Below are 23345 nucleotides of genomic sequence, written 5' to 3'. Positions count from 1 at the left end.
ATGTATTAACCAAGATCAGACCATTTGAGAAATTTTGAGGTGAATGTAACCTCCACTCAAACAACATTTACAAATAATAAACATTATATGCACACTCCACACTTCGTCCTTAAAAGAAGACCACAACAAGGCTTCGAGTTAATGATTATGATTCAACAAATAATTGGACAAACACAAACAAATCTTGAAAAGATAAATAAATAAATAATAATAGAGCTCACGCGGATCCATTATGAGTCACTAACTTCCAAAAATGAAGATTTGTGGTGTCTTTAATTTGCTTAGTACTTTTTTCTTTTATTTCAACTCTATTTGTATTTTAGTATGACCTAAGCTCCTTCATAATTAGACTACTCCAACTAAAAATTTTGAGATTATTTTTAATCAATGTCTGCACATATATAAAATAAAAATAAAAATATAGAGAGAGGTACGGAAGACAAACTTATGAGGAGCTGATTCATCACCTCAGATTTTGGGTCCCATAATTTCTGCCCTCTTAAATGGTCTCACTCTCCTCCAAACAGAGTGTCTATAGACTCTATTATACTATAGAGAGAAGAGAAACAACAATGTTGATACCATAAAAGCAGATTTCAAGCCTTGTTCACATATCAATCAGTATATCAAAAGCTTCATAAGCCGGCCAGCCATGGGAGAAGAAGAAGTAAGTGGTAGCATATATATTACCCAATTAATTAAACTTTACTATGCATGAATGAGTGTATGATCTAACCTAACCTAACCTAATTGTATACTCTTACATTGAATTAGGAGATCAAGAAAGATCAGGAAGAAGAGAAAAAGAGTAATGAAGATGAGCCCGTTTCAGCAACAATGAAAGATGAAGTTCAAGAGATTGTGCTCAAGGTTGACATGCACTGTGAAGCCTGTTCTCGCAAAGTTATTCGAGCTTTACATGGATTTCAAGGTATTCTTCTTCAAAATTTACTTTTGGACCAAACTTAACTTTAATTTTTTTTTTCTGTTAAAGTTGTCCAAAAGTTCATTTTCCTTTACCAAAACACAACCCATAGAATTAGTACAAGACCGGAGGTAACCAGTAGAAAAAAGGGTTCAATTATCTTTACACCAAAGAAAGCATTTGGGAGTGACTGTTTTGATATTATTTATATTATTACTTTGATTAGATTGAATTATTGACATTGGGAAATGAGCAGGCGTGGAGGAAGTAACGGCGGATAGTAAGGCAAGTAAGGTGGTTGTGAAGGGAAAAACAACAGTGGACCCACTAAAAATATGCCAACGGATTCAAAGGAAAACTCGCCGGAAAGCACAAATTATCTCTCCTTTGCCGGCGGCCATTCCTCCTCCTCAATCCCAGGAACACAAAACCAACCCCCAATTATCAACACCTCCCAAAGAAGAACAACAACAACAAGAACAACCCAACAAGGATCAACAGGTACTAAGTTTGGAATTTTAAAGCTGTGATTTTTTTTATTAACAATAGTAATTACTTTAACTGTGACAAATGAAAATGGTGGCCCTATAAAGTTCTGGGTTTTACTGCCTCAAATTGGGATGCTACTACTACGGCAATTACAGTGGGCAACTTGTGACTGCTGACATGAAAGCAATGTAACAAGTTAATTAGCCATGGACCCATATGTGGTCTGGTCTGGCCTGGCCTAGCTAATCTGTTTGTGTGTGTGAGAGAGAGAGAGAAAGGAATCGGAATTTTGTGGTTTGTTTAGACATGCATGCCGTATATATCATGAAGTTCTCTCAACTCAACTAGCTGGATTGGGGGCACATTTTACAAGGAGCCACCATCACTACTACCCCTGAGTCTGACTCATCATATCTGCCTTTTCTCTTGACCATCACTATTCCCCATCTCTTCAATCCCTTTTTTTTCTTTATTTGCATGGCCCCCATTCATTCATTATATTATTATTATTTTATTTGCTATTTTGCTCACACCAGCTATCTCCAACTCTACTAATCTCATTTTTAACCATTGTTTTAAGGGATATACATACCCATTTCCTAGATCAATATTTGTATTTTAAAAAAAACACAAAAACATGTTTAAGTTGAAGATATGATTCGGAAGAGGATATATGTAGGGATTTACTAGGTTTAAATCCAGCAAAAAATACAAAATTTATTATCTTGTAAACATTTATGTATCCAAATCTTTTAAAACTTATAATCTACTAATATTCCAGTGGCTTTTAAGACAAAAAATGTATATTTTGTCTAGCTTCGATTCTCTTTTAAGTGCATTTCTATTTTGAATTTTTTTCTTATATCAAGTTTAAATCCCCTACATTGTTTTCTTGCATTATGTTCAAGTCTCTAGAGCTTTCTCAATCAACTAAAAGCTTTTAAAGTTTGGATCACTAAGAGAATAGCTTTTTCCTTTTTCATCAGGCAAGCTGGTTTACTATACATTTTTACCCTTATCTTATTTGAATTAAATTTGTTCATACCTGCAATCAATCCTAAGAAATTAGAGTAAATTTTGATTCATTACTATTCTTGCATATATATATATATATAGTTCCAAGTAATAAAAAAACAATCTTTCATTGAAACATGTGGACCAAGACTACTAGTCAATCTGTTTCTATTTTGTTGCTTGTTTTGTTTCAGCCACCTGCTGCAGCTGCTGTTGTAACAGTTGTACTGAGCGTCAGGATGCACTGTGAAGCATGTGCACAAGCTTTGCGCAAAAGAATCAGAAAGATTCAAGGTATTCTCATTCATGTCTTCTTATAAAACATAATTTGAAAATATCAATTTTGGACTTTTTGACTTGGTGGACAAATAATATTAATTTTGTTTTATAGGTGTAGAGGCTGTGACTACAGATTTGGTTCGAGAACAAGTGATAGTGAAAGGTGTGATTGATCCGGCCAAGCTAGTTGATGAGGTTTACAATAAAACTAAGAAGCAAGTCTACATTGTGAAGGATGAAGAAAAGAAGGAAGATGAAGAAGAGAAAAAGAAGAAGTTAGAAGAAGGAGAAAAGAAGAAAGATGGTGAAGAAGAATGCAAGGGATCAGAAGAAGATGATGAAAAGAAGAAGGAAATCAAGAAAATTGAATATGTGCCTTCAAGATACTACACCGAGTATGGTTTTGCCTATCCGTCGCAAATGTTTAGCGATGAGAATCCAAATGCTTGTTCGGTTATGTAATTGAGTTAAGATGGTAGGTTTTAATATTTATCTACTTTTATTGTGTTTTGTTTGAATTGTGAGGGGGACAATAAGCTAGGTTTAATACTTAGGGTCCCAACTTATTGATCATTTTAAATGGTTGTAATGCTCTGAATTCAAGTTATTATCAAATAACAAGTATTTAGAATATTTGAAATTGTGTGTTTTGATCTAACCTTTAGAATTGGGTCACCATATTCCAAGTCCTAAATGGATACCCATAAACATATTTATATCTATTGTTATATTTTTATGTGATTTTGAATATGACACCTAATCTACTTGTCACATTGTTTTTCACGCTCGAATCTGGTTTACTGTCACTCGTGAAAATAAATACGTTATAAATACATTAATCAACAACTCGATCACTACATTACAAATCCTAAAACGGTGTGTCCATTAAGGGTATTTTTATGAGATTTTTGTATGTGGACATCACACCTTTCATCTGTTTGAGTGGTTAAAATGTTGCTCAAACTTTAAATATGTTGGTGACATTTGTGGGTTTTAGAAATGTTCCTCAATAAATAAGGAAGTCATTTTATAGACGAGTAATGCTATCGTAGTTGTGAACTGTTTTTGTTTTTGGTGATCACATTTGTTTATGTTCTTTTTAGATTTTTTTGAAATTTTTTTTAGTTAACTTATGACAAATTATGTCATGACTTGTACTGAATTGTTTTTGGGTGGATTTTCACAATATGGTTCGATCTTTATGATTAAATAGATCGATTAAATTTGTTTTATCCTTTAGAAAAAGAAATATTCCTCAATGGCTAATTGTTTTTATTGGTATCTAGAGGGAGGTAAAAAATGGTGAAGATCGAGATGGAGATAAGGGTCGATATTATAAAATCAGAGTTCAAAATACTTACCATATAATTCCTATCATGATTTCTTGCCCAATTATGAGCTAGAGGTTCATGCTAGCTAGCTTTCTCTGTAATAAATTGAGTCTAACATATTTTGATCTCTAAGAAAAACTAATGTGCGAATTAAGGTTACAAAAAAATCTAATGTCATATGGATGATTCTTTGATCTTCCATGGGAAATGAGATTTATGAGCATATTGAGGAAAATAGCCAAATTTGACTAGGCTATATATGGTAGATATATATATGATCCTGCAGTTTTGAAGATGCCAGTGGCCCATGGACTAAAATTGTCATTTGGTTAAATTAGAATTTTTGGCCCTTCAAAAAGTGAATATGGTTCATGTTTCAATATTCTTTGTTCATCTTTACCTCTTCAAATGATTTATATCCAAATTTGATTCAAAAATAATGAAGCTATAATGTTCTTGAAAAGAAACATGATAATATTGAAAAGATACTTTTAATCAAATAGAATCAAATAATCATTTTTCTCATATTTCCCATCTTTCTTAAAGTTCTCATTCATTGTAATATAATTAGGTTTTTACTTTTTCTTTTGTTTTTTTTCTTTTTCTGTTATTCATTTGGTTCAAGATGTGTTTTTAGATGTTATAAGATGATAATGAGTTTCTTATATGTATTTGTTGATCACAAAAGACACCAAAATAAAATAAAAATCAATGGTTTTGTCATGATTGTCAAACTGAAAACTTTTTTAAGAAACACTTTATTTCATTTTTTTTTACCAAAAGTCACTTTCACCCTCAAGGTGGCCAGCACCGTTGAGTCTGCTCAGAAAAGTCCTAGGTTAATTAGGGTTGTTATGGAGATTTCACATATCTTGGAACCGGTCCAAACATAACATATCTATCATCAATGATGAACCCAATGTCTTGTCAGAGTCAAAGAGAAGATGTTAAGGTCCCATTTTCTAATCAAAATATTCTATCAACCTAATTTTTCTAGCTAGTTAACACCTCCCCTTGATTGAAACTTGTATTCATTCAAAAATAATAAAGGTGGGTAGCTTTTGGATAAGGATGATTGTCACAAAATAAAAAACATCAAGCTAAACAAATTTGGGAAGGGATTACTAAGGTTTGATCTTAAGGTTTCGTGTTTTGGTGGTGATTTCTTTGAAAACGCACGATTGAATAAAATAGAGTAAATTGTGATTTCTTTTCAAAATTCTAAGTTCAAATCAATGGATGTAATTTGTTGAATTCCACTTGAATATGAACTAAAATTGAAATATATTTTTGAAACGGTCTTTAGGAGTTTAATCGAACTTGTGAACTTAAAATATGAGTTTATGAATTAATGAGTTTATGAAATTTATACTTTGACATTTATTATTTGGTAACAACTAGATAGTGGAGCTGGAGCATAATTTTTTATTTTTTTTATAATACAAGATTTTCTTTCAAACATTTTGCATTCAATTCTATTCTATTTATTATTTTACCTTTCCATCAACCTTGACACCTCAACCCATTACTAATTTAATTCAAATTCTTCACTATCTGACTATATAAAATAACAAATGATCTTGTTTTCTTTTGGTTTGTTAGTAAAACCGTAAACTACAAAATATATCAACTCTTTATATAGGTTTCTTTATATTGTAAATACTTTTATCGTTATACTTAAACGACGTTTTTATTATTTCTTAACCAGGTAAGCAAATTATTTCAAATACAAATTTGAAATAATTTTTTCTCAGAAAATAAAAATCAAATGATCTTGTTTTATTATATTCTTTGATGCATTTCAAGCAAACTATATGCATTTTATTTTTTTATTGAGATGGTTGATAGTAATGGGTAGTTCTTAATCATTTTTTATGGTTTGTAATTCAAACGTACATCTCAAGCGATATGGGTTCAAATTATAAGATATTTGAATGAATTTGTCTTTATATATAATTGAAATTTTGACATAGCATAAAATATATGATTCGCCTTCACTAGTAAACCCATTTGGGTGGTTTTGTGGGGATGATTGAGATGGCAGCCTTTACTGAAAAGTGACTCAGTAGTACTCATTCCCATTTACACGAAGATTCGAACTTTAATTTGGCTTCTCTATAACAAGCACAGACTCATAAGAGGCCACTAGTTAGTTGCTTTGTTTGATGTTGTTTTTTTTAGGTAATACATTAATATTCCACTAAAGATAATTTTCGAGTTTCTTTTCGGGTGTTGTTTCACCCCAACTTTCAATGCCTATAGCTAGTTGATTTGATTTTTTCTAAACAACATATAGTCATCGTATCACTGTATGAATTTCAATAAATATGAGTTTATCAAACTTGAAAAACGTAACATAAACATTTCAAAATCTCGTCTTCAATCTTGTATAAAAAAAAATCCTTAATGATTGTCCAAACATTTTCGTCTTAAATTTGAGGATTGATATATATTATTATTGTTATTATATATACTCATTATATTATTATCAGTTTTCTTATCAATTTATTATAATGTATATATATTAAAATTTACCAATATAATTTCATATAACATTCAATAAAATATTCCTTTATTCTAACCTTTCTTGTAAAAAAAGTTAAGTATATGAATATTTTGAATTATTTTATTTAAAATTCAGTTTAATTAAAAATTATTAATTTGGCCTATATTAACTTGTTGGACTTTGATTTTTATTCACGTTATAATATTCACTAAGCAGCGACAACACAATATTTCATTTTTAGGGCACTAAGCTTTTATATAGAAAATAGGACAAATTATTTTTATATAAAATAAGGTATGCCCATGGACTTATCTATGTAAGGGCCACCCCCAATCTTTTTATTTTTATTTATGTTTTACTGTTTAAATTTGACAATGTCTATTAATTTTTTTTTAAAATTTAATATAATTCACTGTTTGTTTATATGATTATTAAAAAAATAATAAAATTTATATTTATTTATTCGTTTTATTCAGAATTTTCGCGTTACTTTTTTAAACCACCCTAAACTTTTTTCAAGTCCAACCAATCCAAAATCCTAGTTCCTTTCCTAGGTGTTCCTGCCTAACATTTTAGTAACAACCTTGTATAAAAAAAAAAAAGTTTACTGGATAAATTAGGACAAGAAAAACTGGTATGAGACTATGAGTAGATAATTAGTGCAAATGCTAATAAATACAAAAGCTAAGCTGTAATTTGAGAAGTCATTAAGCCTATCAAACACATTCACATTAAATATTATTCAACATATCGATTAACTATTCGAATAAATTAAATATTATCAAAAATAGTATTAAAAATGGGTTAGCTTGATTTAACTAAACTTATGTGCTAATGTGGATCTTATTAATATGTCTAACCACTAGTCTTATTTAATTTTATTTTTTATATATATTTAATAATTAATATTATTATATTTTAAAAAAATATCAACCACTATAATTTGAATATTTTTTTTATATATCATCAATAATAAAAAAATAATAAAATGTCATTGCTCGATCAACTATATATTATTTCATTAATAAGATATTAACAAAAAAATTAAAAAAATTATATATATATTATACTCAAATAATCTACCATTTTATCTTTTTTATTTTCAATTATATATTTTTTTAAATGTGTAACCCCGGAAAACCCTTATCCCGGAAAAGCTCAAGGTTCAACAAATTTCAATATCGTTTTGCGTGTCAAGAATATTTTTTTAAAATAAAATATTATTTTAAAAAAATTCTGAAAGGTTAAAAAATAATTAATTTAGGTTTAAATTTAAATAATCTTTAAATTTGTTAAAATTATATTAAAATTTGATTTTTGAAAAAACAATTAAAATTAATTTAAAATAATTAATTTACAAGATTATTTATTTAAAACAGAGTCGCCACTTGATTTTTTAAAATCAATCAAAGATGTACGTGTAAAATGTATTTTTTACTAGAGTTTCGTCTGATTCGAAGTTTGGTGCTTGGAAAAGAGCTTTTACGCTTAATCCTCCATATCCGTTTTGAAAACGGCATCTACGTTATAAAATCTTGACTTTTGAAAATAGGTTATATAACGTTTTATTTAACCAATTATTCTTCCAATACTAGACATGCACATGCTTTTTGTGTATTTAAAAATTGTAACAATAATATTTAAATACTGGTATTAGTTGATGATGATGTTAACTAGGGAGAAAAATACTTGCAGAATATCAGTATTTAAAGGAATTAGAATTTAAAAATAAATCACAAACGAGCCATTATCAAAATATATTTTTTTAGAAATATCCCAAAAATATTTTGAAATCATTTTCTATTTTTTGGTATTTTTAAAAAATGGTTTGAAGTTTCAAAATTACAAAAATAATTTTGGAAAATAAAAGTGCAACCAAATAAACCCTAAGACCGATGTCCTTAGTCATGGGTGCGTTTTTATCGGTCGGGGTCTAAGACCCTCGGTCCTTTCTCAGAGATCCTCAATCGGGGTGTTGGAGTCCCTCGGTCAGGTGCGGAAATCACTAATCCTGGGTTAGCCTAGGGCTAACTTCATCGGTCCTAGGTTTGGGAGTTCTCGGTCGGATAGGAAACTCCTCGGTCCCAGGTTCGAATTCTCGGTCGGATGTAAAAATCTTTGGCCAAACCCTTCGATCTTAGTTAAAATTTCACGGTCGAACCTCTTGGTCCTAACTGAAATTTCTCGGTCGGACTTTTCGGTCCAAACTGAAATTTCTCAGTCTTGATCGAACCTGTCAGTCCTCAAGAACATCAAAACTACAGGTTTGGCAGTTTGGTAGTTTTGATTGAGGATTAGATTCTTATATCCAAGGGCGTGGGTAGCTTCACAAAGCTATCAGGAACATTATGAACATCATCCCAAGGTATCATTTGACCAGAGTGATATTCAATTTGTTCAAAACAGTTTGAATGCAAAAATCAGGTTGTTAGTTTTTAGAGTTTAATGAAGTGTAAGGAGCTTGCTAATAGCTTTCTTATACTTCATATGATTGATTGGTACCATAATATGAACACTAGCTATTCATTTGGACCAATTCAATAACTTAAAAATCTCATTTATTTTGAAAATTTTAATTTTGATCAAACATGATCGGAATAAATCAACACATTATCCAAATATGTGTCCAACATCATTAGAAACATGTTGGGAAATTTTATGGGTTGTTGTTCTTGAAGATTAGCTCAAGAACAGAAAACCCGATTCTTTATTTTTCTAAATTCAAATTTGGGAGTTTCTGTTTTAAATCAATTGATCGGTTTTAGCTTCAACAGAAAGATTGCAAATGATTATAGGATCGTTTTCCAATCAAAAAATCCAACAAGCATGCATTATACAAACTTATGACAACTTGTGATCGATTTTTAAATAACATTTTTTTGATCGACTAGTTTGAAAATTTTGGGATGCTCTTTAAAAAAATTTAGAAAACGTGATGGGAATTAATTTTAATATTTGAAAAAATGAAGTTTTAAGAAATGAGGCTTTATAGACAACTGGAGAGATTGAAAGTTTTTTAATGGGAAGTATGCCATAGGTCTAATTTAACTTTTTTCCAATATTAATCCTCACGACTAAAGAGTCGGCACCTAATTTCAAAAATTAGGAAATTAAGAGATGTGAGTTCGGCGTTTGATTACGTGTGGGAAAGGGTTTTTTAGACACTATGTCCCACAACGCCCCTAAGGTCTCTACTAATTAATTTTGGTCTTTCTTTTAAAAAAATTCTTACACTTTACATTTTAGAATTTTCCATTTTAAACATTTAGAGGGTTTGCATGAGATAAAAAAAAAGGAATAAACAAAGACAAAAGAAAACTAAAACAAATAATCAACACATAAAGTTGTCCTAAAAATCAAAATTAGGCAGGTTATTAATCAAAAATCAATTGGCCTAAGTCTAGATTAATTTTCAAGAACTTTAGTGAATTATTTAAAGGGTCTAAAATTTTATTATTTTGGGGGTTTTTATTTTAAGTCTAAGCTTGGGTTAGGTTCAATTTTAGTTAGGGTTTAATTTTAAATTTTTTCTAACCTAAGATCAAGAAGCCACAAACTCTTAAATAAGCAAAATAAAAAAATGTTAAAAATTAAAAGTGGCAAAACAATTGCAAGACATTTTAATTTTTAAAGTGAAAAATGTCAAAATTGATCAAGATATTTTATGGGAGACAAAATATCAAAATTCAAAGTTTTAAATGTGACGAAACAAGTTGAAAACGTTTTAAAAGTGACAAAACAATTTTAAGATATTTTAAAAGTGACAAAATATCAAAATTGATCAAGATATTTCATGGGAGACGAAATATCAAAAATTCAAAGTTTCAAATGTGACGAAACAAGTTGAAAATGTTTCAAAAGTGACAAAACAATTTCAAAACATTTTAAAGTGACAAAATTTCAAAATTGATTAGGATATTTCATGGGAGATGAAACATTAAATCAATTCCTAGTAAACGCAATAAGAAACTAAGTCAAGATGTGTACTCACGTACAGTCCAAAGACTAGGCGAGGTGTGTAGAAATATAGTCGAAACGACCAGGCTCGATCTACACGATCAATAAACTAGGAGCAATGTATATTCTGAACAGAGGTAAATCGTCAACGAGTGGATGATAAACCGACTTTGAAGAAGGCTTGGTCATCTTTTTTATTTAAAATTAAAATGACCAAGTATTGCATCATTATTAATTAAAGTGTAAATCATATTGGATGAAAACTTGACATTTAGTGACATGTCAAGTGGAGATTGCTCCATTATTTTAAACATTTTTAAAATTTTAAAATTATTTTCTTTTTCTAACGTCAAGTGTATTAAATAAGCATTTGGGCCCTAGAGTTTCATAGTTTTCCCTATAAATACCCCCTCTTAACACCTTGTAAAGGACCTTCTTCATTTTTTAAAACCTGACTTTTTCATTCTCCAACGCCCCTAGGCTGCCAAATTTTCTTCATAACCGAAACCCTAAGAAAATACCAACCATTTTTTGGTTGTATCATAAGTTTTGCTTAGGAGATTTCTATTTTGGTTCCAAAAGCAAAGGAGCAACCCCATTGTAAGCCCCTTTGCACACACTTTATAATTTGAATTTGAATTTGAATTTAAATTTAAATTTTATTTTTATATCTTTGCACTCAAATCTCATGCACGATTCCTTTTAAGTTTGCTATTTTGATTGGCGTGTAGGACTTTCTTTATTTTAGATGTATATATGTAACCTAGCAAAATTAAGACAAAAATATAATAAAACATAACTAAAATAAATAAATAAAAGTTCAATGTAAATAAAAGGTCCTTGACCAAAAAGAGAATAATTTTTTTTTTTATAAAACCAAAATTGAATTGGCCATTTAAAAAATTCTAAAGCATAACAAAACAACGGTTTTATTAAAAAAAATAAGTAATTTTATTTTTAATTATTCCTATTTTTAATTTTAAGGAACCATTCTAATTAAAAAAGAAAATGCTAACTAATTTATAAAATTGCAAAACATAATCTAACAACTAATTTAATCGACAATTAGTCTAAGAAATTTAAGAAAACTAATCTAAAACAAAATCTACCTAACAAACTTTTATAAAAACATTAATATATATTTTGTAAAATATATTTGTTTTAAATACTAAGTTAATTAATTAATTAAATAAAACCTTAAATATTCTAAGTATAATAACTTCCCTAAGTGTTGTAAAATAGACAAATTACTAACTTAACTTTATTAAAAATCCCAAATCAATTATTTTCAAAAACTCGATTGTTCTAAAAATAATCGTCTTTAAAATAAATCGTGCAATGAGCTCGTGAATGAATTCAAAATATTTTATGGGCTCAGATTTATTAAAAGCATAAACTATAAAATTGGGAGGTTGAAAAATGAGTATCTACAAAACTGAAATATAAAAATTTCGATTTCAAATTGGAAGATTGAATTAGAGGGTGATTGGAAGTTTACCAATGATTAGAGAACATTCATTAGACATTGGAAAAGCTTTTGGGATGCTTAATCCAAGATTTAAGACCTTATATAGAATTTTGAAAAATCCAAAAAGCTAGAGCTTCGATGGCAGGTTTTCTGAAAATTCGGATTGAGGGCTTGAAAGTTGATCTCTTGCCTTCAGAACTATAAAGTCGATTTAGGAAGCAAGTTGATCAAATTTAGTCAAAAATCATTGATGGTGTTTTGGTTGTTCTTGATTCAACTTGCCCGATCATGCCATAATGAGTTTATGATCCTAGGCGAAATGATCACCGTGGTATGGTGATCATTTCAGCTTTCGAATCAGTCGAAATAGTAGACTATCAATGAAGTTCCATCTTTGACAAATCAAAAATGTGATTCATCCTCATCTGTTCTTCATCGTGAGGAAGAAGACAAACTAGGCATGAAACGATGCCGCTTTGGGCGAAAACGCAGACGTGGAGCGTTACGTCGACGTGCGGGCGTTCCGTCCGCGTTTGAGTAGTTGTTTGCTACTTCGCGCGCGCGTTCCTCGTTGCTGGATGAAAATTCAGCGCCTATTCGAATGTCATGATTTCGGCTGTAGTAATCTTTCTGGATTTCGGCTATACCCGATTACAGATTTATTTTTTTAATTAAATCTTAAGAGTTTATTTGAAATTGATTTTTCTTTCACTCTTTTAACTTTGTATTTAAATCTTCTAAAATATACAAAATATTTAAAATAAATATGACATTTATTTTGTCAATTTAATTTATTTCTGTTGGGTTTAATAATTTATTTGAGATAATAGGGATATAACATTTATCCTAAATTATTTATTTTAATCCCTTCGATTTTTAAAAATTAATTTCATATTAAATGGGTAAAACATCTATCCCAAGTTATTTTATTTGGCCATTATCTTTAATTAATTTAGGATTTAATTATTATAATAATTAATCTAATTAATTGTTTGATTAAATTTTGACTTTTAGGTTAATTATTTTGATTTTATTTATTTAAAAATAATTAAAATAATTATTTTAAAATTTATTAATTGGTTATACTTAGATTTTTAGTATTGAATAGTATATTTTTTTTTTATAATGATTTATAAAATATATAATTTTTTCTCTCTTATAATAATTTATAAAATATATGAAAAAAAAAGGAGTGATTTAAACCCAACCGAAACTAATAATTACATCAGAACAAAATTAAAAATCAAGAAAGACAAATAATAAGACAAAGTTTAAAATAAGCCAAATAACCAAAAAAAAAAAAAAGTTAAATAAAAACAAAAATTCTAAGAAATGTTTATAAACTCAGCAACAGACCAAAAACTAATATTAATTAGAGGTGTGATCTTGTAGTATGAATAATAAGCCAAATATAAATTATATTATATATATATATATAATGTTTTTTATTTATAGTAAAATATAAATTTATGCTATTATAATATTTTTTATAATTAATTGATTTAGTAAATATATAATTAAAATTAAAAAATATATAATTAAAATTAAAAATATATAACTTATTTTTATTATTAATTTAATAAAATATAATATTATTATATATAAAAAAATAATAATTTTAAATAAAAAGATATTTTAATATTTTGTTTTATAAATTGACTGATTTAATAAATGTTATAGGATTAAAATGGTATTTAATTTTTTAAAATTATTTAAATAATTTAAAATTGAACAAATATAAGATTGATTGTAAAAGAGATGAATAAAATATATTTAATGATAGATTATTAATTAAAATGAATGTAATAACTTATTAGAAGTCAATCAAACTAATTATATATCAAAACATTTAAATTAATAATTAAACAAAATCAAACTAGCCCAAATTATTTATTTATTTATTTATTTATTTATTTTACTAATATTAATTTTCTAAAAAATTTAAATCATATTCATGGATGTTGTTAAAGTTGACTCAAAGAGTTTCTTCTTCTTCTATGGATTCATATCCTATCCCCACCACTAACAAAAAAAAATATTATTTATTTTATTCGTTCTTACTTTTCGATGTTCGGTTCTTACGTTCCGTCCGTGATATAAAAGGGACCCTTTTTAATTTCCTCCAATCTCTGCGATTGCCAGTCAAATAGTGGGTCCATCCATCACCATCTATGGAAACTATAATTCTTAATTTAACTTATTTATAGAATATTTTATATTTGTTTAAACACTTTATTTTGGAAGTTATTATTTCTAACTTTTTTTTAATAAAATGTTATATCTAAATAATAATAATTGAATTTGAACTTACAATCTTAAATCCATATAATAAGTGTCTGTTGGATCCAGTTTTTTAAAATAAATTGATTATTTAAAAAATATTAAATGTCTTTGATTTTGTAGAGATTGAGAATTTATTTAATAAAATAATGATAAAATAATAACTTTTAAATATATTATATTTTAATATTTTAATTAATAATGTAATAAATTAAAAAAGAATGAAATAATATTTAACTAATAAAAATTACTTTAGATAAATAATCATATTTTTTAAAAATTAAAGTTAGCTATCAGAATATTATAATAATTTATTGTATTTCCAGATTTAAATTTTCATTTAAAGTAAAAGAAAAGTTGAATTAAAAAAATAAATTTTAAATTTAATTATTACTAAAATAATTTTATTGAAATGAAAATCATAACAATGAAATAATTATGCTAAATAAAAAAACACAAACAGAGCTTTCAAAATCATTTTTTTCTAAACAATAAAACAAACAAATGTGAACGATTTTTAATTATTTATGACATTAAAAAGATACATTTAGAATTAAGGATTTATATCAAGATTTGAATTAATGTCTCAAAATTGTTATTTTGAATGAAAATTAAAAATGAATATAAAGATATTAGTTTTTTTAATTAAAAAAAACAGTACAATTCTACTATTATGATCATCCACTCTAATTTAAAATTTTGTGATTTTTAATTTTGATAATAAATTTTTAATTAAAATTTTAAAATTTCAAAATAAAGGGAAATTAGAAAGAAGAATAACATTAGAAAATTAAAATAAAATAAAATAAATAAAAGTTATTAATTTATGATAATTAGTATTTATGTTTGCGGGTGTTACTTTTAGTAAATCCCAACAGTTTTGACAAAGGGATGGTAAGAAAAACACTTTCGGATATCGTTATTTGTTTTTCATTGAAAACAAATAAGATTAACGTAGTCAAGCCTAGGGTACATGCTTTCCGAAGGGAACATGCTATGATTGTCGGGCCTCTTCTCGTTACGCTAAAAGACTCATATAAAGAAGGGACAAACAGAATAATGTCTCGCGAGAGATCAGGAAAAAGGAAAAAGAGAAGGGTTGGGTCAGTCTATTCAGTCTTATTAGTCCTAGACTCCTAGTCCCTAGACCATACGGGTCAAAACAATAACTTATATTTGGTTCCCAAACAGCTCGAATGAAGTGTTCAGAGTTTTTTTTTCGGGTGAAAAACAAAGCTTCGTCTTTATTTTTCTTCAAACCCTCAACCTGCTCTCACTCGCATAAAAGTGAGGTGGATGTATCATACCCGAACCTGGGTGATCTATCCCTGATTAGAATAAAGCTCGGGTGAATGTCATCACCTTTCCAAATCCTTTGATTTTAATCCTTCAACCCGAAATTAGTGTCATTTGTTGTTCTATACAACATTACAACCTTATGAAAAAATATAATAAGATAGGGTAGAATATGAACTTTGTTTTAAAATATTTAATTATAAAAAATATTTAAATGACCATTGTTTTATAATCATATGAGAATTAATTAATTAAGGAGACTCACAACTTTAATCAATTCATTAACAATTATTGTATGCCAAAATATATTGGTTTAAAAATATTATTGTAAAGTTTTGTATCTTAACTATGTACATTTTGAGCCAATATGTTAATTTATTATGAACAATATTTATCTAATTTAAGGGCGTAACTAAACCAATCAAACGGTTCAAACCGAACTAAACCGCTCAAACTAAACCGAATTCATTATGGTTTTCTTTTTACCAAATTATTCCAACAGTTCGATTTGTCAGTTCAACGCTATTGAAACCGCTTAAATCGTTCAAACCCGTAAAATGTTTTAAAAAGTAATATTTAAATAAGACGGGAATAAAAATCGAACATTAAATCGACAATAAAAAATAATGTATTATAATATTATGTTATAACACCCCTCTAAATTAATAAGAAGAAGAATAAGAATAAGAGAATATATATCATGAATTTAAACACTTGTTAATTGATTAACAAAAATATTAACTATTACTAACAATGGACAAATTTAATTTCAAAATTGTTGACTCATTTTTATTGTGATGTTTGTGATGTTTAGTAAAAATAAATCTTAATATAAATATTAATAATTTATGAATTATATTACCAGATCTTATTAATAATATTTGTATTTGTTCATATACATGAAAATAAATATGGGTGGTTATTAACATATATTTAATTTATTTTAACAAATTTGTCAATGAATCAAACCGATTAAAAACCGATTAAACTGACCAAATCGACATTTTAATCATTCAAATTGAACCGATAAAATCGACAAACCCACCGTATGAAATTTAGTAAACCGACGTCAACGATTTGAATGTGTATTTTGGTTAATAAACCGATCAAAACAAACAACATACCCCTTAATCTAATTCATTTTAAATTATTATTTATTACATTATTTATAACTATTTAAAAACATAATAGTTTGTTATTAATATTTATCTTTTATATTATTTAAATTTTAAAAATATCATAATAAGTAAATTTAAAAAAAAAATCAACCAAAACAAATTAAGTAAAAAATAATGATAAAAATAATTGTCAAAATATTGAATATTAAATAAAGCTTCATCGATTTCAATTACATTTTTTATTTAATACCAGATCTATCATTTTCACTTTTCCTTTTAACTATTTTTAAAAATATTAATTATGGTAATTATATTAAAATAAAAATTACCACAATTTATTTTACTTTATTTTATTTGATCAATTAATATTTTCCAATATAAAATATATTTAGAATCTGACATAAAAAAGTTTTGACACATGTTACCCCCACAATCGCTGTCTATTTCTGAACAATCCACGAGGCAACCACGTGCTCCATTATCCTACGTGGCATCTCACCGTTAACATCAACGTTCAATTCCATCTTCTTCTTATGCAAAGGAGACGGAATTCTTAACAGCGTTAAATGCCACGTGTCCAAATTCATCCTACGTGGTATAGTGACTAGAAACACCAACATACGCATGACAGCTGTCATTTGTCTCATGCTCCACGTGTGCCGACGTGTGTCAAACACTTGTGGAATCTAGATTTCACATGTCTCAAATCTCATTTAACTTTTACTTAATTACCCTTATAAAATAATTAATTTCATAAAATCCGATGACTGTTTGAAATAAAAAATACATTTTTTTTTTCATAAGTGTAAAAGTATTAAACAAATAAATAAAAATTATTTATTACAATAAAATAAAATATAAATGCTTTATAGGGAATGTTCATCCAAAAAGCCTGTCAGCTTTTATATTAAATAATAAAAAAATATATATTCAAATTAAATGGATTTTGAATATTTGAGAAAACATGGTCAACGGATAGTTGACGAGGGTCATTTCGTAATTTCAAAATTGACGATCTTTTCTTCTTATTCGTCTCTGTAAATATATAAACAGCTGTGGTACCTTGCTTACAAATAATCCGAACCCAGCACAAACCAGTGACTGAAAAAGACCTTAATGGCGTCCACAAATGACACCAAACCTCCAATTCACGATTCCGCCGCCGACAACCTCAACGGTCATGAGACTGAAGGGACTTGTTCAATAGAGGAAGTCCGACTGGTGGTGCCGGAAACCGATGATCCGTCTCTACCGGTTATGACTTTCCGGACATGGTTTCTAGGCCTTTTATCGTGTATAATCTTGATTTTTCTCAATACTTTCTTTATCTTTCGTACTCAACCCCTCACCATTTCGGCAATCCTGATGCAAATCGTTGTCCTACCTATTGGGAAATTCATGGCCAATACACTTCCCACAAGACGATTCACGGTTTTGGGATGGAATTTTACATTGAATCCAGGTCCGTTTAATATGAAGGAACATGTTGTCATCACTGTGATGGCGAATTGCGGCGTTTCGTTTGGTGGGGGTGATGCTTATTCAATCGGAGCTATTACTATTATGAAAGCTTTTTATAAACAAAACCTTACCTTTATGTGTGCACTTGTTATGGTCTTGACTACTAACGTGAGTTCATTTCTTTGGTTTCCTTTTTTGTTTCTATTCTATACCCTCTAATCTCTTTCTTTTCATGTTATAGTTGGTGGGTTATGGATGGGCTGGGATTTTTAGGAGGTATTTGGTTGATCCAGTTGAAATGTGGTGGCCTTCAAATCTTGCTCAGGTTTCATTGTTCAGGTGAATTGCTCAGCCCTCTCTAACTGTTGAAGAAGAATGGATCAATTTGAATCTGATTCTTTTGTTTTGGCAGAGCACTTCACGAGAAGGAGATTAAAGGAACAGGATGGAGTAGAATGCGATTCTTCCTCGTTTTCATGGGTGCTAGCTTTGCTTATTACGCATTACCTGGTTACCTTTTCCCAATTTTGTCTTTCTTTTCATGGGTATGTTGGGTGTTTCCTCGTAGTATCACAGCCCAACAAATCGGCTCTGGTGCACAGGGGTTAGGCCTCGGCGCCTTCACTCTTGACTGGGCTGGAATCTCAGCTTACCATGGAAGTCCTTTGGTTACACCTTTTACATCCCTTCTCAATGTTGCTGTCGGTTTCATCATGTTCATTTACATTATTCTTCCTGTTTGTTACTGGAAGTTTAACACTTTCGACGCTAGAAAATTCCCCATTTTCTCAAACAAGTTGTTCACCTCCGAAGGACATAAGTATGACACAACCAAGATCTTGACACCCAATTTCGATCTTAACATTCCTGCCTACAATAGCTACGGGAAACTCTATCTTAGCCCGCTTTTCGCACTTTCAATTGGGTCTGGTTTTCTCAGATTCACATCAACTATTACTCATGTCGCTCTATTCAACGGAAGGTAAATTAATCAATCAATCAATCAATCAATTCTCTCAATAACTCAATTTTCTTTCTTTAACTGTTGGGTCTTGTTCTTTTAGTGATATATGGAAGCAAAGCAAGTCGGCGATTAAGAACGCGAAGCTGGATGTTCATGCGAAGCTGATGAGAAATTATAAACAAGTTCCTGAATGGTGGTTTCTGATCTTATTAGGAGGGAGTATAGCTCTATCCATAATGATGTCTTTTGTTTGGGCAGACGTTGTACAGCTTCGTTGGTGGGGAATGTTGTTTGCGTTCGCGTTGGCGTTAGTTGTCACTCTTCCGATCGGTGTTATTCAAGCCACGACGAATCAACAACCAGGATATGACATCATAGCCCAGTTCATTTTCGGTTATATGCTTCCTGGAAAACCAATAGCCAATTTGGTTTTTAAGATTTACGGTCGAATCAGCACCCTTCACGCCCTGTCTTTCTTAGCCGATCTCAAACTAGGCCATTACATGAAAATCCCGCCCCGCTCTATGTACACCGCTCAGGTAAAATTCATTTCAGATAATGGGTTTAATTCTAAACAAGATTGGTTATTATTTGGATTGACGTTTACCCTTTTGGCAGCTCGTGGGAACTCTGGTTTCAGGCTTTGTAAACCTTGCGGTTTGTTGGTGGATGTTAGGAAATATTGAGAATCTCTGCGACATCGAAGCACTCGACCCAAATAGCCCTTGGACGTGCCCGAAATTCAAAGTGACGTTCGATGCTTCGGTTATATGGGGTTTAATCGGTCCGAAAAGGTTATTCGGACCAGGTGGGCTTTACAGGAACTTGGTTTGGCTATTCCTAATTGGAGCCGTCTTACCTGTTCCAGTCTGGATACTTAGCAAGATCTACCCGGAGAAGAAATGGATCCCTCTTATCAACATTCCCGTTATATCTTACGGTTTTGCAGGAATGCCGCCGGCCACTCCGACAAATATCGCTAGCTGGCTCGTGACAGGAACCATATTCAACTATTTCGTGTTCAAATACAGGAAAGGATGGTGGCAGAAGTATAATTACGTCCTGTCTGCCGCATTGGACGCTGGAACCGCGTTTATGGGCGTTTTGATATTCGTGGTTCTGCAGAACGAAAACCGACACCTGAATTGGTGGGGGTCGGAAGTAGATCATTGCCCGTTAGCAGCGTGTCCAACGGCTCCAGGGATTGTTGTGAAAAACTGCCCTGTTTTCTAATTGCCTAACTTGTTTTCAGATTAGTTCCCTTTTTAATGGTGTTTAGATATTGTAATTGTGTAATTGTTTCCTGTTTTCTTTAATCATTGAGAATACAAGCCATGTTTTTGACATCTTCTATGCATGAATGCATGAGATTAGTTTAAAATATAAATCACTGTCAATTGAACAAAACAAGTAGTTCTTAAGTATTTCAATTCAAATGTTATTACTCAAGGATCGAATACGGAATACATAGCCTCACAATCAATAACGGGTCTCTCCATAAATGATTGATCCGTTTCTTTTTTACCTCTGAATTGATTTATAGAGGACCACGGTCACATACTTGGCTAGAAACCGGTTGGTTGAACCGAGGGCTACAACAGGAGAGCCACTCTTCCCTTTTTGCATGTAAAGATGGTTAAGCACCACATGTTGGGGTCTTGAGAATGGTGGAGGAATCTCAAAATGGGTTGATGTCGGAACATTTAGCAAAGTCATTTGCAGGTGAGGAGGAACTGAAGGCGGTTCCTTTGAGAAATCCTCAGACCCGAGTTGCAAATTGGAGTAGCTCGAGTCTGGGGATTGAGGTGGTTCGAATTCAGAAATGCTTTCCACATCTTCAGGAACATAATCCTGTCAAATATCAAATCCCATCTTCTCAACTCCTAATTTATTCATAGACTATGATCGGAAAAACAACCAAATGAGATTACCTGCAAATCGAGGATATTGAAAGCAAGACCATTTTCATCTTGTGCCCATGGTTTATCAGATGAATACCTCCATTGTCCATCGACAATGAAACGATAATGGTAAACACCTGAAGGAAGAACTTTCATTACACTGAAGTCCTTACCAGATCTATGCAAAACCTTCCTGGATAGAGATCATAATAGAATTGCAGAGAAATTTCATCAAATTAAAAACATATATAGAGAGAAACAAACAATGTTATCTATACATATTATTAACCTTGTTTTCCAATTATCCCAAGATCCCTCAACGGAAACATCATGACCATCATATATCCATGTAATCATTGTCGGAATTCCATGATCAGAAACCATATCATCAAATTCTGAACCAGACCATGGATGTGATTGAATGTGTGCCTCATCTGGTCTTTGAAGTGGAACAACAGGAACCTATAAAAACAAACAATTCAATCTTTGAATACCGAAAAATTCAAGAAATAGAAAAAAACTTACCTGAGGAGTGAACATGAGAGGAGAGTGAGCAGCCCTAGGGCTTGGAGGAGGAGACTGGCCACCACCCATTAACTCTCCATCAGACTGTTGCGCAACCATGTCATCAGACGGACCATCAGAACCGTCCACACCTGATGAGCTATCACCTCCTCCTCCTCCATCTTCCCTTCCATTCACATTCCCCATTCTGTTTCTTTCTTCAGTAAACAAGAACAACTCCACAAAAGTGAAACAAACGTGTAGAATCTCGATACAAGATTACAATCCCACCAATCAAATACCCAAATCAATCGATTAATTAATCAATCAATCAAACCCACAAAAGTTTACACAAATCTTGATTGGTTATTGATCTTGATGAAAGTTTTGATTCCTGTTTATGCGTGTGTTTGTGTGGGTTGTGTGCTCCGACGAGCATGGAAAGAAGATGCTAAAATTGAGAAGGGATGGGGGACCCAATCAGTGTTCGTGGGGTTCTATTCTAATGGAGATTAAAGAGAGAGTCTTTGTAAATTTGTATCATATTTCATCATTTTCATTGGGAATTGAGCTTCCTCTATTCTTTAATGGGGTGGGCTTTTGTGGCCCAATGGTTTTGACAAAAACTGTTTTTAAATAATGCTATCAGTGAAAATGCTGATGCTAACTTTTTACCTTTTTCTCTTTGGCCATTATAGAACTTGTTTAATATTTATTTATTTGATTGTTTGATATTTATAGAACTTGTTTAATATTTATTTATTTGATTGTTTGGCCATTATAGAACGTTAATAAAATATTAATTTGGAGTATTTGAGTAATCGGTTGAAAAATTTAGATTCATGTCTCTAATATATATGACATATATAATTGAGTTATTATTTTAATTATTTTTTAGTGTATTATTTAGTTAAAAAAAATTGTCAAACTTTCACTAATCATAGTAAACCGATTTGTATCATTCATAATATTATTATTATTATTATTATATTTTATGAGATTCATTTCGAAATAACGGTAGAGTACGTCGAAAGTTAATTGTTCTTCTCGAATACTTACGAGTTCGATAACTTATTTATTAACGTTTTTTATTTTTCAGTTTTTGTTTTTTCTTAATGTCATGTTTTTGTCGTGTGCTTAAACGATTTTCATTATTTTTAATATAAATGATTTTTTTAATAATAATAATAATAAATAAAAATAATTTATTAAATAACTTAATTTTTTTTATTCAATTAAAATTTTAATTTTAATAATATTAAATTTAATTTCACATAACCTATGTTTTTTTTAAATAGTTTTATGTCAAACAAGCTCTAATATCAAAAGTCATGGATGTCTATTTCATCATCCTCCAACCATTCGCCTCTTAGGGCCTAGAGTCTAAGATTAGGAATTTAGGATAGTTACAAATAATATTATTATATTGTCATTCTCTTTTAAATATTTAATTTATAAAATAATTGATTCTGTTTTAATAATTTTGGCTTATTTGGAAGTTATTAAATACTGTAGTTTTGTTTGATAAAAAAAAATGATTAGTTTTTGTTATTATTTGATTTAAATTACTAAATATTTTAATGATTAAAATTTAGAGATAAAAAAACTAAATCAAACCAGCTGGATTCTTTTATCTCACCTATCCCTTTTTTATTTAAGCAACAAAAAGTATAATTAGAAACGAGAATAGAATAATGGGCTAGAATCTTCTAAAGTGGAGTTGGTATAAAAATAATTTAAAAATAATCACACAAATATGAAATGAGATAAAAAAAAATATAAATCATAAAAAAAATTACAAATACAACACCTAGCAATTATGGAGGTGGAATATCACTAAAACAAAACTTTA

General features: G+C 29.7%; 3 protein-coding genes across 3 annotated transcripts; 2 read left to right on the top strand and 1 right to left on the bottom strand.

The window, feature by feature from the left end:
* Nucleotides 1-516: 516 nt before the first annotated feature.
* LOC124921134 (heavy metal-associated isoprenylated plant protein 7-like) lies at nucleotides 517-3347 on the top strand. Its single transcript, XM_047461751.1, has 5 exons — nucleotides 517-667; nucleotides 775-931; nucleotides 1182-1426; nucleotides 2623-2722; nucleotides 2820-3347. The coding sequence occupies exons 1-5, from the start codon at nucleotides 653-655 to the stop codon at nucleotides 3167-3169; spliced, it is 867 nt and encodes a 288-aa protein (XP_047317707.1). The 5' UTR covers nucleotides 517-652; the 3' UTR covers nucleotides 3170-3347.
* A 14388-nt stretch (nucleotides 3348-17735) lies between these two features.
* LOC124921050 (oligopeptide transporter 3-like) lies at nucleotides 17736-20432 on the top strand. Its single transcript, XM_047461690.1, has 5 exons — nucleotides 17736-18292; nucleotides 18366-18463; nucleotides 18537-19106; nucleotides 19189-19627; nucleotides 19707-20432. The coding sequence occupies exons 1-5, from the start codon at nucleotides 17780-17782 to the stop codon at nucleotides 20319-20321; spliced, it is 2235 nt and encodes a 744-aa protein (XP_047317646.1). The 5' UTR covers nucleotides 17736-17779; the 3' UTR covers nucleotides 20322-20432.
* Nucleotides 20433-20458: 26 nt separating this feature from the next.
* LOC124921143 (SNF1-related protein kinase regulatory subunit beta-2-like) lies at nucleotides 20459-22028 on the bottom strand. Its single transcript, XM_047461799.1, has 4 exons — nucleotides 21515-22028; nucleotides 21279-21451; nucleotides 21020-21182; nucleotides 20459-20939 (listed from the first exon to the last, which is right to left on the bottom strand). The coding sequence occupies exons 1-4, from the start codon at nucleotides 21698-21700 to the stop codon at nucleotides 20610-20612; spliced, it is 852 nt and encodes a 283-aa protein (XP_047317755.1). The 5' UTR covers nucleotides 21701-22028; the 3' UTR covers nucleotides 20459-20609.
* Nucleotides 22029-23345: the final 1317 nt, after the last annotated feature.

The sequence above is a fragment of the Impatiens glandulifera genome, chromosome 1 (genome assembly GCF_907164915.1).
Source record: "Impatiens glandulifera chromosome 1, dImpGla2.1, whole genome shotgun sequence".
Lineage (NCBI taxonomy): Eukaryota > Viridiplantae > Streptophyta > Magnoliopsida > Ericales > Balsaminaceae > Impatiens > Impatiens glandulifera.
This window is presented reverse-complemented; position numbering and strand designations above follow the sequence as displayed.